The sequence below is a fragment of the Leptopilina heterotoma genome, unplaced genomic scaffold, assembly GCF_015476425.1.
Source record: "Leptopilina heterotoma isolate Lh14 unplaced genomic scaffold, ASM1547642v1 Lhet_2843, whole genome shotgun sequence".
Lineage (NCBI taxonomy): Eukaryota > Metazoa > Arthropoda > Insecta > Hymenoptera > Figitidae > Leptopilina > Leptopilina heterotoma.
In genome coordinates this window covers 21,819-36,156 of record NW_025110991.1, presented here as the reverse complement: position 1 = coordinate 36,156, position 14,338 = coordinate 21,819, and the positions used below count along the sequence as shown (strand labels likewise).

Genomic DNA, 14,338 nt, shown 5'->3' with positions numbered 1-14,338 from the left:
CCAAACCTCCGGATCAATTGTTTTTAAGTTGCATATTCTTTCAAGGGTATTTTTCCTAGGATCCTCAAACATTTTAAAAACTGTAACACCTCCAGGTTTGAATATAATTTTCTGTGAATAAACAATATTTGTATTATTATTAAAATAAAACATATATTAACTTTTTAAATTTGATTTCAAAATATTAAACAAAAATACGTACCATGTTATAATATCAATTGATTCTTATTGTTTTATTGTAAAAATAATAATCTTCACTATCTTTTTATTATGAAAATAATATTCTTCAATATATTTTACACTGGAACTACTATTTTCACTACAAGAACACTTTTAATGAAAAGAATAGTTTTCACGAAGAGAACAGTTTTAATAATATTAATTAGTTTTTAATAATATTCTTCAATATATTTTACGCTGGAACTACTATTTTCACTACGAGAACACTTTTAACGAAAAGAACAGTTTTCACGAAGAGAACAGTTTTCACAATGATAGGTAGACTCAAAGCATATCCGGAAAAATTTCCAAAAAATTACCCCCACCCCACCCCAACCACCCACCAACATATTTAAAGTCTGTAAAAAAAATTTTTGAAAGTTTCAAATATTTTTATGATAGGGTTCACAGGTAGCTGTAAAATTGAAAAGAACAGTTTCTCATGAAGAGCACAGTTTTCACAATGATACGTAGACTTAAGGTATATCCGGAAGAATTTCTAAAAAATTTACTTCCCCCAACATATTTAAAGATTGTGAAAAATTAGAAAGTTTCAACTATTTTTATGATAGGGCTCACAGGTAGCTACAAAATGTTTGTTCCGCACACAGCTTGAAGAGGAAAAGAGAGTTTAAAAATTTTCTATTTCTTTTTCGAACCCTCCCCTATATATTTAAACTTTGTAAAAAAAATTAGAAAGTTTCAACTATTTTTATGATAGGGTTCACAGGTAGCTGTAAAATTTATAGGTATGTTAAAATCTGTCCAAAGGTTTCTTAGACAATGTCTTTATTCTATTTAAGATGCAGGTTAAAACATTTATTTTTATGATAGGGTTCATAGGTAGCTGCAAAATTTATAGGCATGTTAAAATCTGTCTGAAGGTTTCTTATACAATGTCTTTATTCTATTCAAGATGCAGGTTGAAATATCTATTTTTATGATGGGGTTAACAGGTAGCTGCAAAATTTACAGGCAAGTTAAAACCTGTCTGAAGGTTTTTTAGACAATGTCTTTATTCTATTCAAGATGCAGGTTGAAACTTGTTTAAAGATATTCAAAAAATACTATTGTTATCTTAGAAAAAGACAAGTTGAAACTTGCTTACATATATTTAGACAATACATTTATCCCCATGGTGCTGTAGTACCAGTGAAGCATGCTGCAAGAGTCAGGTAGACAGGTCTGACGCATGAAACTTTCACTCACTCAACGCGGTAACCGTACGCGCACATTTGCTGCGCACTGGGCCTTACCACCACCCACTCCCACTACCCACAACGCCTGCGCGGTATCTCGCGAACGCTTAATCCCTCGCGCTTCTCTATACGATTTTTGAAATTTCTGGTTTATACTAAGTGGGTGGTGGTGGGTGGTAATATTGAAAATATATATATAAAGAAAAAAAGTGGGTGGGTGGGGGATGGTTAACTAATACATAGGTGAGTGGGTGGTGGGAGGGGGTGGTATTTGCATATTCTACGTCCAAAAGGGTGGATAGTGGGTGGAATTTCCATAAACTAAAAGGGTTAACAATGAAAGTTAAATAATAAACAATAGAAAACGTATGCAAATTAAAAGGGTTAACTAATTTACATATGCAAATCAGATACCCCACCAACGCTCTGTAACTTTTCTATATATTTAAATATATGCAAATTAAAAGGGTTAACTAATTTAAATATATGCAAATCAGGTACCCTACCAACGCATAGTAACTTTACCACATATTTAAATATATGGAAATTAAAAGGGTTAACTAACTTGAATATATGCAAATTAAAAGGGTTAACTAATTTAAATATATGCAAATTATACCCTTCTAAGAAACGCCATCTAACGACAGAAACTTATACCCCACCAACGGTCGGTAACTTACCCACATATACCCTACCAACGGTCGGTAACTTACCCTCGCGGTCGGTAAGTAGGAATCTACATTACCGATTTTATCCAGAACCGGCCTAGCTATACTACTAATGTGTGTTTTAAACGTTGCTGGTATCATAGTAGAGGTCGATGATGGAATCACTAAGTCTCTTTTTGCGACTTGTCGGTACCAACACTCTTTGTAAATTTACAATTTCGAACCATCTTTGAACACTAAAAACCAAATTAGGTGATAAAAAACAAAAGAAATTACGAAAAACTTACGTTTTGCAACACACTTTAACAATTCGGAAGAAATAATTGTGTTTTTTATATACCCGCCGTTTGTGAATTTTGGTTTTTGTTTCTAAAATCTTACTGTAAATACAAAATAAACGTACTTATTACTTAGTGAACTCAATAAAGTTTACCATAAGAAATCCTATCAATAAAAAACAATCACTTTGAGATGTTAAAAATGAAACAACGTACATCAGCAATCAAATGTTTTCCACGTTTGAAACTTCACTAAAACACATTAAGTCACTTGCAACCTACTATTGTTCACAAAATATTTAATAATCACAATTATTGCATTGAAAAGTGTTGCCAGTTACCGCAGCAACAATTTTTCAAAAGCAAGTAACACAATTTATCGATAAACGGCGCCGATAGCATCAACTCCACCCGAAAACAGAATTTTGTTCCTAATAGCCCCAGTTTACGGTATTAAAAAAGAAGTTATTTGAAAAGAAACTATTTACTTGATCAATACCTTATAGTCCTTAATGTTTTCTCCGTAATTTACATGTCCTTCATTTGAAACAAGTAGTGTTAAATGTTTCCCATAGGGGTTATGTATAGTCAAATCGAATTTTCTGTCCATGCGACTTAATATTCCAGTTAACTGACGATTTATGTAAACATAACATCTGTCGTGTACATGTGTCTTTAAAATTGTGGATGTTTCGTTTTTTAAGGGCAACTGTGTTTCGAATAGAACCAACTGCAAGGGCAGAATTTGTAATTCCTCAAAATTTGGAATTTTATTGGTTTGTACAACTATTGTGCCGAATAAAGATTTTGCGACAGGATCAAAAAGATTTATCACGGATTCCAGAACAGTAATACCATAATTTTTCTTTTTATTTCCAGCAGGAATAGGCAAATCTTCCAAGGGCATGTACTAAAACAAACAAATTTATATTATACCTACAAACTTTTAAAATATTTAAAAATTATAACCCCACATTTTTAATTTAGAAAACATGAAAATTATTTATTCCAAAGTGTTTAAATAAAATTATAATAATTCTTATATCATTGGCGTAATGACTTTCACCGCAGCTGTATAAATTTCCTGTGCCCAGAAAGTAACAACACGATCTTACTTTCCCCCTCATCCCGAGCTTTTCTTTGCATCTGAACAAGCAAGTTAAAAATCTACAAAAATTTTTAAGACTATTTGTGAACGTCCACATGAAAAGGGCTCATATGTGACCGGGTCTGAGAAAAGGGACCACTTACCAAAATTAACTTTTCGAGAAAAACGCGTTTAAAGTTTTCTATCCAAATAAATTGGATTTCTTGAAACATTTTACATTTAAATTAACATGATGAGTGTTCTTTATGTATTTTTTTATGCTGAATCCGATTTTTATGGTTAAATAATTGTTCAAACAACCCTGTAATTGTTATAAACAGTTTACTTTGCAAAAGTCAAATTATGGAATTTTCAAAATTAATTTAAAAGACTTTTGGATGTCCCAGAGGTCTGAAATTTTTTATGCAAGTTCAGAACTGATACAATAATGAATAATTCTGAACTCTACAATAATCCATAGTTTTTTTTTTTGACTTGCACGACCAGGTTGCCGATGACGGGTATACTTGGGGATTATCTTTGAGGAATTAAGTCGAATTTTTTGTAAATGGTTTAGGCATTCAATTTAAGATTTAGGGGAAATATTCTTGACACTTTGACAACCAAGAGTAATTTTTGTCTTAAAATTAGTTGTATATTTTCATAAAAAAAATTTAAAAAAAATTTTTTTTTTTGGTTTAAACAATTGCAAAAAATTTTTTTTAACAATCGGGACTAATTGCATTGTATTTCTAGGACCTTAAACTATAAGAAACCATCATAAAAAAATCGATTTTTTGGTAAGTAGGTCCCTTTTCTCAGACCCGGTCACATATTGTCGGTTCTTGTTTTCGAGATTTTTTCAATTTAGTAATTTTGGAGCAAAATCTTAATTTTAAAAAATTTTTTATCATCAATCTACATGTTTTGACAAGTCGAATCATGCGGTTTCCATTAATTTATAGATAATTTAACTGTTTGATTTCATTGTTTCTTTAGAAAAACTAGCTCCTCCGACGGCCGCAAGCGGCCGTCTACGGTGCTAGTTTTTATATGTCCATTGTCCAAGTCCATTATTTCATTAATAATAATATTCAAATTTTTTCAGTTAATAATTTGCTTATTTATATTTGAAATGTTGACGTTTTTTTCGACAATGCAAAATAAGATTTATTATGAGTACTTTCTCTTAACAAAAATAAAATTTATATATTCGCGCTCTTTTTAAATAACATACGACTGCAGCGCCACCTTCACATGTCCAAACAATTTTGAAAACACCCTTCTATTAAGATTTTACATCCTCATTGCCCATTCTTTACTTTGATACTTTTCGATACATTCGACGTTTCCACTCCATGTCTTTTTTAAGATAGAGAGAGAGAGAAGAGAGAAAAATAAAAAGGGACCATTTTGTCGGCCATTTGCAAAAGTAATCCATATTTTAAAAATGGAGGTGTGGAAAAACTTAAAACCTGTTGATTTTTCATCTTGAAGGCCAACGCAGAATAGATCTGTAACCGGAACCGCAATCGTAACCGTAAGCGTAAGAATGAGTTAGAGAAGGATAAACAATATACCTATCCTTCTTTAACTCATTCTTACGGTTACGCTTACGATTGCGGTTCCGGTTACAGATCTATTCTGCGTTGGCCTTTAACGTGTCCTGATGGACTGTAAACAATAATTCTTATCTGAATAACTTTTCAGAAGAACCAGAGATATTGATGTTGGAGTCTTTTTTTTGTACCTAATTATCGAAATGAGGCTGGAGTCCCATGGTAGTGTTTTGCGTTGCGTTTTGTAACTAGGCCATGAGTGCAAATAGAGCAAACATATATCTGTATCTCTCTCACACTTATAGCTTAGTTACAAAACGCAACGCAAAACGCTATCATGGGACTCCAGCCTGAAAATTTGGATATTGTGTTAATTTTTTCATAATAGCCCTACTGGAAGTAAAAAGTTGGAAAGACATATAGAATTTTGGGGATAGAAAGACATACGTAACTTCCTTTAATTATGTAAGTTACTATAGTAACGTAATTAATTACTTACGTTGCTTATAGTTACGTAAGTCACGGGAAACAATTTTTCTGTGATTGACACTAAATAATTATGTTTATACAACTCGGGCGTATTATAGTCACTTTATCTACTTGTACAGGCGCGTACCAAGTTTTACCTTATAACCCAGCTGGTCAATAAAGAAACCATTATAGCCCTAGGGAGATAAAGGGTACATTATTGACCGCTCACAGGTCAATAAAGTATCCTTTATCTCCCTAGGGCTATAATGGTTACTTTATTGACCAGCTGGGTTATATGGGAGAACTTGGTACGCGCCTGTACAAGTAGATAAAGTGACCAAAATACGCCTTTGTTGTATAAAGCAAGGTATGCAACAAAGGAGATAAGTCCGAGTTTATGACCTAGCACAATATTGAAAAACTCGGACTTACCTCCCTTGTTGCATAATGTACTATTTTCAATCTTTTGTTTTGAGTCGACACGAAACTAAATCTAATTTGTTAATTTAGTTTCGTGTCGTTATTGAAAAGATTTATACAGAAGGAGAGATAAAAAGTGATTAAAGTGATAAAGTATATTCGACTATTTGAACATTCGACGACTTGGCGTTTAGGGGAAATGCATGCGTCTCCTTTTTAAAAAAGGGCCCATATTGTCGATTTTTCGTATTTTCAAAACTAAGAGGGGGGGGGATAGTTTTGAAAATTTAAAACCTGTTGGTTTTTTATCTTCAAGGTGCCCTGAACTGGAAACGATTCTGATCTGAATAACTTTCAAGAAGAACCAGAGATACAACAATTTATTAGTTGTAACTCGGCGAATTTTTAACCAAAAAAATTCCAAGACGACTCAAAATTTTCCAAATTTTGCCAGAAATACGCTTATATAGATAACTTCAATAGTGCCCTTTTCATGTGGACGTCCACATTTAATTATACGATAATGAAATAAAAAATCAATAAGCCTTGAGAAACTGAAAAGAACACTTTATAAAAATTTATATATCAAACTAAATATAAAGTTTCAAACAAAATATGTGACGCTCCACGAGAAAAGGGACCTTAGCTGCAAAAAAATTAATTTTGAGTTATTTATATCATTCTGTACTTTTTGAGTTGCTCTTTCATATGCAAAAGGCAAAAATAATTTTTACTTATAGGTTTTTTTGTTATCAATGTTTAAAAATGAACCTTTTGAGTGTTTACACCCGGATGTTTAGAAAATCAGCCCCTCTACTTTCTAATACAACTACACAGGTTATGTACGAACAACTCGTGCGCTTCGTGTAACATGGATAACTATCAATGTGTTGTGAGTAGTGGGGCTGACTTTCAATGGAACGTCTTGACCAATGAGAGTGGTTCCACTTTAAATGCCTTTCCTGCAAAACTCGTCTGTAAGTCATAAGGTCCCTTTTCTCGTGGAGCGTCACATATGAAGAAAACTTTTGCAAATACATACATTTACTTACACTTTTAATAACATCTCTCATTGCAAAATACTTTGGTGTCACGTCTGCAGCTTCCGTCAAAGGAGCATCGTAATCATAAGAAGTCAGTTGTGGTCTAAAGTTTGGATCAGTATTAGCACCTGCGTATTACAATACATGTGTAGTAATAATTATATTTTAATTGTATATTTGAGCAATTTTACAATTCCCTGGTGAATCTCCCTTGAGTCAAAGACTTTTGGTTATGGTAAAAAAACACTTTTTGTCCTACAAGATTTTTTCTTAAACCAACCCTTTGTTAAAAAACCACATTTGTTTAAAATTTACCCAAAAAAAATTAAACATTTAATTCATTGCTAATTGCATTTAAACAATGAAAAACTCGTTTTATTAATGTATTATTTTCATATTATTTATAAAAGTAGAAAATATTTGCTTTGAATTGAGACCTTGACCAACTTTCTATTCATCTTTACTAAAAAAATTAAAATATGGAGTAGAGGGGGGTAATGTAGTGCACTGGCTTTACTGACTAAACGAATGAATTGAATTACTTGCCGTTGGTATGGTAGGGTTAAGATATCAAATTATAGTAATGTATATCATTTTGGCTTTATTGTGCTTCTTTTAAAAGAAGTTGGGGTGTCACTTTAAAAACACTAGATTTCGAAACCATATTTTCGTTTTTTTAGTGACTTGAAAAAAATGTAAGGCTCGTTAAAAAAGTATCAGGAAAGTGATTTTCCATGTAAAATTTACTTCTCAACACAAATTTAGTATTGTTTTGACGCTTAATTTTGTTTTTATTGAGATATTGAAGTCAACGTGAAGAAAGTGCTTGGGGGCAATGTAGTGCAATTATTTATACAGAGTACCGTAAATATGTATTATTTAAACATATTTTCTTTTTGTAAATTTTTGCAGGTCTCTTTCAGTTTTATTTAACACAGGGCCAAAGAAATCTCTACTTTATAGTGCTGTCCACGAGACGAGATGATATCATGCAAAGTCTCGATCTCGTCTCGGTTTTTACATGCAAAGTCTCGGCTCGTGGGCATCACTACTAATTTATTTTTTTTCAAGTTTCTTCTGTTCCTAATATTATATCTAATAAAATAAAATCGTTTATAATTTATATTCTCTGCTTTTTATTTGACTAATAAAGTGGTGCACTACATTGCCCCACAAATTTTAGAATGTCGAAAAAAAGTGCCTTTAGTTTTTTGGATATAGAAAAGCTCCATCTACATCTACAAAAAAATAATTTACACCATAAATGTAGCTAGAAACATTGTCTTTCTAACGAGTCCTTATTGATCAAAATTGGTTGAAAATTTCGACCACAGGAGTCTTGGAAAGAAAAGTGCACTACATACCCCCTTCTACTCTAAATATAACTTTTTGTAATGTCTTTATTTGCTGAATAGGGTGGGGGCAAATCCTACCTGATTTAAACCCGAAATTTGTTCCTCCGAAGAACATGTATATATTTACTGATGCTCCAATGGACAATATTTCATCTAAAGTTTTTACTACTTTCAGTGTTGAAACTCTCTGCATAGGCTCTCCCCAGTGTGTTAACCATCCTGGATAATATTCCGAGTTTACAAGAGGTCCCTAAGAATTTTAAATCCATATTAAAAATATTATTTAAAAATCACGTAAAACATGTGCTCTAAATAGCAGACCAGTAAAATTACCAAATAAGATTCACCAACATGACTTACATTCCAATAAATAATTTAAGCTCAATCGCGTGTCAATATTGTCTAAACATTAATTATTTTCGCCCTGTGGAAACATTGCGCATACTAATCTTTTGAAGCCTTGCAAGGCAATATTAATGCAATCTAGAGGCAACTTTGCCTGGCAATGTAATATGTAGATGTAAATGTTTTTTGGATTGTTTAAAATGAGAATTCCAAAAATTGTTTTTTGCAACAAAATATATTATATTACTAAATACCATTGTTGAATTATTTGAAAAAAATTAAAACTTGTAACATTTTTAAACATTTGCCAGGAAATGATGCCTCAAAATTAACTGACTATATATTTTATTAAATTGGTAAAATTATTTTTAAACATAATATAAAAAAATATTGACCGCAGTCTCTCATGTCCAAATGGACATGTATATAAGCAGTACTATAATACTGCGGTTAACTATGTGAAGGTTAGTTTTACTCGTTTGACGCGGAGGACATCCCAAAAACGAAAAGATTTCCGAATAAAGATTCGGAACCCATCAAACTATTACAACTGCGAACAAGAAGCTAGGTAGCTAATTGGAAACGCAACCTATTTAAAAAATTACTAAACGTATAAGGATTCAGTCTAATTCATCCTGTTCCGCTTACCTGCGCGTGAACGTTATTGACTGCAGATTTTTTCCAAAAACATTGTCGCGTTTAAAAAGAACTTGGAATTTCCATTTTTATAAATGTATGTTTCTATAGATACAGTCAAATCAAAAGGATATATAATGTACAACGATGAGTAAATCTGAAATGTTTATTCCTGCCAATTATTGCGACAGCGTCGAATTTCAGAACCGCGATAAATGGAATATAATATTTGAAAAATAATTTGAAAAAACCTCATCTTTTCGGGAGATTCTATTATACATAATATTGCTCTCTCGCTGTAGCACAATGTTTTCAATACTCTTTTTCTATTTCATTAAAAGTAACTAGAGTACTATTGTAGTGTGGTACAAATGACATTACAACTACTTTTGTGTTGGCAGAGAATGATTATTATTAGTAAAAGTTTAAACTAGAAATTTAAACTAGCAATTACCTTTGGTTGAAATTTACGCAAAATTTGAAAATTTTTAGATACATTTGTGGAAGGTCCAAAATCAATTGTTGCAAAAACACCAGGAATAATTCCACATTGAAGCATAGTTTCTTGAGGTCCATCTGTTGTAAATAAAACAGCATTTGATTCTACATGTTTGAAAAATATATCTCTCAGTGCATTTTTATATTGAAAATCACAGGCATTGAAGCTTCCGTACTCATTCTCTACCTGTAACAGAATAGAACAAAAATAATTCTTTGCTAATTAGTCAAACACAATACAAATTTAATTACATACTAAAATTCTAATATCCAATATTAGAAGAATCATTACTAATAAGTACATTTAATTCATCATTTGCAATAAGAATAAATACAACTGAAAATGAATAGTTAATTATTGCAGAAAGATATATAATTCCTTTTTTATTACAAGTTATATATGTACACTGAGAGAAAAGAAGGTACACTGCTGTTCATTTGGAGGTTGTGTATCGCAATTCAAATTTGGATCAACAGCGCACTCTTGACTCGTGGGACGCAGTGAGACCGCATGGTCAAATAACCTAGGTTATGGAGACCATGCGAGCTCACTGCGTCCCACGAGTCAAGAGTCAGCAGCGCGCTCTAAAGGGGCGCGTTACACGCCCCTTTAAGGAGAGTCCAGAATAGAGTCGAAGTCGGTATGAACGCGCTGATACAACGCGCTCGTCCTATGTATTCCATATGGACGAGCGCGTTAATATCAGCGCGTTCATACCGACTTCGACTCTATTCTGGACTCTCCTTTAGAGTGCGCAGTTGATCCAAATTTGAATTGCGATACACAACCTCCAAATGAACAGCAGTGTACCTTCTTTTCTCTCAGTGTAGGCAAAATTTTTTCAAGTGTAACAATCTTAAAAGTGAAAGTTGTTTAATCAAACAAACACTATATTAGAAACTTTGGTAAGTCGATCAAAAATTTTAGTCAGATTTGAACAGTATATATTTCTCAGAAAGTCGTTTAATGGTACAAAAAACATTTAAATTAATACTAACCTGTATCATTATGATAGGACCTCCATTACCTCTGAGAAGTGATTTTATTTTTATCAATACAGTTTCCAAATATCTTTGTACATATTTCATGTACCCTGTAAAATATGTAAATTACAATAATATATGTAAATTTTCAGAATTCAATGATAAAAGTTGAAATATATATGCTATAGAGAAAGGGGTAAAGAAATTAAAAATTATTTTTTGATATTACACGTATTATACACGCACGGAAATCTAAATGAAATTCCGTTTGTTATACGAAAATTTTTTTATGAAAATTCCGCTAGGAATCCAGTAGTAATTTCACACGTAATAATTGCCGTAAATTGTTTTCAATAATTTTCTACCACTTTTTCGCGAACGAATTTTTTACAAACTTTGTGCAAATTCCTAACGAAATTTTTCAATAATTTTTTGAAAAATTCCGCTATAGGAATCTGGTAATAATTCCACACACGTAATAATTGCTGAAAATTTCTTGAAAATAATTTCCGACATATACTTTTCTTTTAGAATTTTGCTTGCGTATATGTCACTAATTCTTGCGAGGCCAAATTTTTTCTTGTATGTGTTTTGACGGACTTGACTAATATTTTGCAAGTGTACTACAGTCACAAATATATCTACATTATATTTCTGGCAAGAAAATGTACATAAAACGCATTTTATATATACATCGATTGATGTATATAAAATTATAAAGTATACAATTTACCAATATTTATAAAAATTAATAGCTATTTTTATTTTTAACAAAAAATTCAAATCTTGTATTTTTTGTCCAATTTTTTTTTTTAAAAACCCCATTTAGGGCTGTCTAATGCAAAAAAGATTGAAATCTGTATTATTTCTTAAATACTTACATCTGTCATTTGTTCTTAATTTTATTTCCGACGTTACGTTTAAAAGCCAAGTAGGTAATCCACCCTACAAAAGGAATATTTTAGTAAGTAACCGAGACTGACAAAACTTGCTTCTAGCTAGACGTCCTGATGCCTGGATAATCCAGTCTAGAAGCAGCATCTAGTTGAGAATTGTAGTAGTTTATTGAAAATAAAAAAAAAATATTTTAATTACTGTAGTTTTCGGGTTAAAAGTTGTATTAAAGTCATAAAAAAAGTAGGGGTCGTGTAGCTTACTGACAATTATTTATTATTAATTTCTTACTAAATCTCTTTCAGCACAGATATATGGACCTGGTCTCAATATAACTAGTAAATCTTCTTCTTCTGCAATTTGAATAAATTGAGTAACATTTGCATCATCTTTCCAAATCCATTTACCTGGTTCCGGTTCATGAGTACTCCATTCTATGTATCTAAGTGTTTTGAAAAAAATTTAAATAAATTACACTATAAAAAAGTATACAAGGCTGCGTACTGAAATAAATAGTATTTAAAAATACCTACGTTGAGACAGCATTTAATCCGGCAGCTCTCATTTTCTTCAAAATTGCACGCCAATATTGATTTGGTGTCCTAAAATAATGAAAACTTCCAGAAATATATCGAAATGGCTTCCCATCCAGAAGAAATTGATTAGTTTCATAGTCCACCGTAAAGCTATTTTCGAGCAACTCCTGTACATTTTCAACAAAAAAAAAATCATAAAAAAAGATTTCTTTTTTTTTATACCCTGCACAACATTTGATCTCATTGCCCAGCGCAATGTTTTCTCACAAAGCGCGCAAAACAGTTTTTTTTTAAATTATTTGGCAGATATTTTTCTAGTTTAAATATTTTTAAAAGAAATTTTCACAAGTAAAAATAAAAATAATTAAAAGATACACATTTTTTGTATAATTTATTCAATAATAATTAATTACTAAAAATTTAAAAAAAAAACCATTTTTAAAACTTGAATTTTATAAAGTTAACTAATGCACATATTTTTAATTAATCGAATAATAATATGTTTTAAAAATATAATTTTACAAGACCTAAAACTGTGTTTGATTAATTTTGACATTTCGTAAAAATAGTTTAGACATGTAAATTTGGTCAAATGTCACTTGGGGAATATTCATACACTTTGATATAAAAATTTACATGTTTGTAAAACAATAAATCTTTAATTTTTTACATTATATAATACATGTATAGATTAGAAAAAATTATTAAACTTTGAATATAGTTTAGGATAAAGTATTTATTTGTAATTTAGAAATTATTTTTCAGTTTTAAAATTATTAAATTTTCTTTCATTTGACTTATATGGCCTGAATTTATTTTGTAAATAAACGTTTGTAATTGCTTAAAAGTGCTAAAAAAATTAAAATAAACTCCAAAGGGGATGGTCATGACCTCAACACCGCACCCCCCCCCCTGGATCCTCCACTGTGTACATTTAACAAATAAATTTATAAATATCAGAGTTTTTATTACCAAATTACTAGAGTCTGTTGATACTAATGTTGTTAATGTAGTGATTACTGCTAATAATGAAAAAGACACAAACAACATGATTCAATCAATTTTTCACTAAAAATATTAAAAAAGGGTACACTAAAAAGTAAATCTTATTTCATCAACAGTACAGATGATGGTCACTTGTTTGTACATTTAATTAAACTTTGATAAAACCAATTTATCAAGATAAAATTCTTTCGTTTAAATACAAAGATGACAAATAAATCACGATTACGATAACGTTGCGCAAAGAAAATTAAATTTTTTAAATATTTTTATTATAAAAGTCAAAGTCTTGATTCCTTGCTAGTAAAAAATTAAACACTTTTTCATGAAAATAAAGGGGGGGGAGGTAAGTTATAATCTGTTGAAAAATGCAAATTTTAAAGAATTTTTTGGCGACACCCTGGCAATTTTGAAACGCAAATGATACAGTCGTGCTTAGAAATGCCTTCTCCATATAAAGGAATAAGGCACTAATTTGACGCGTTTTATCCACTTTCTATATTCTTTATAATTCCAACTGAATTCTGCCTTTTCATTGGTTGATTTTTTAAAAACTAAATTTATTTTTTAAAAAAATTTGCCATTATGAATAACAATAATGCCAAATGCAAATAAGTACCGAATAATAACATTACACCATTAAAACAAATACGAGACTTTTATACATAAGAACATTGTTTAAATATTTACCAGCAGAATAATAAAACAATAAAGAATATTTCTACTTTTACCGACAGAAAGTTCCTACAGAATTGTGGTAAATTCAACAAAACAATGAAATTTCATTGTTTTACAATTCTCTAGGAACTTTCTGTCGGTAACAGTAGATTTCTTTTAGTCCATTTAAACTTACCACTTCATTTATTCACATGGTAAATTCAGTCGCGCTTGTCAAACTTTGCTTTTACGAATTTTTAACAAATATTCACTGTTTCTTATCGAAATCAAAATCGGATTTTAATTTTAATGCTAAAATAAGACCGTATTCGGCGGATGAAAAAAAGATTGAGTCAAACGTCCCAATACGGTTTTTACTCGAATTCGTATACTGGCTCAGAGCTTGTTCACTGTTCCTTGTTAATAAAATTTAATAGAATTTAGTGAGTATATAGACAAATTATGTCTTTTTGAATTACAATAAAAA

The 14,338-nt window shown here is 30.9% G+C and overlaps 1 protein-coding gene across 2 annotated transcripts; it reads right to left on the bottom strand.

Moving 5' to 3' along the window:
• Positions 1-2,810: 2,810 nt before the first annotated feature.
• On the bottom strand, positions 2,811-13,345 carry LOC122504195 (beta-galactosidase-like). Of its 2 annotated transcripts, none has more exons than XM_043615134.1 (9): positions 13,165-13,345; positions 12,190-12,359; positions 11,948-12,098; positions 11,644-11,707; positions 10,778-10,872; positions 9,735-9,965; positions 8,378-8,549; positions 6,954-7,072; positions 2,811-3,274 (listed from the first exon to the last, which is right to left on the bottom strand). In XM_043615134.1, exons 1-9 carry the CDS (start codon positions 13,240-13,242, stop codon positions 2,849-2,851), a joined length of 1,506 nt encoding a protein of 501 aa, XP_043471069.1. In that variant the 5' UTR covers positions 13,243-13,345; the 3' UTR covers positions 2,811-2,848. The 2 variants fall into 2 exon arrangements, with proteins under 2 accessions (XP_043471069.1, XP_043471070.1); XM_043615135.1 differs by having other exon boundaries at positions 12,190-12,258; positions 13,165-13,290.
• Between the last annotated feature and the right edge of the window lie 993 nt (positions 13,346-14,338).

What these genes read in the sequence shown, in the direction of transcription:
- LOC122504195 (XM_043615134.1), bottom strand. Translation starts at nt 13,242, where the DNA reads ATGTTGTTTGTGTCTTTTTCATTATTAGCAGTAATCACTACATTAACA. An exon ending in GGATTAAATGCTGTCTCAAC is followed by an intron (nt 12,099 to 12,189) that starts GTAGGTATTTTT and finishes CAAAACACTTAG; the next exon opens with ATACATAGAATGGAGTACTC. An exon ending in ATTAAGAACAAATGACAGAT is followed by an intron (nt 10,873 to 11,643) that starts GTAAGTATTTAA and finishes CATATTTTACAG; the next exon opens with GGTACATGAAATATGTACAA.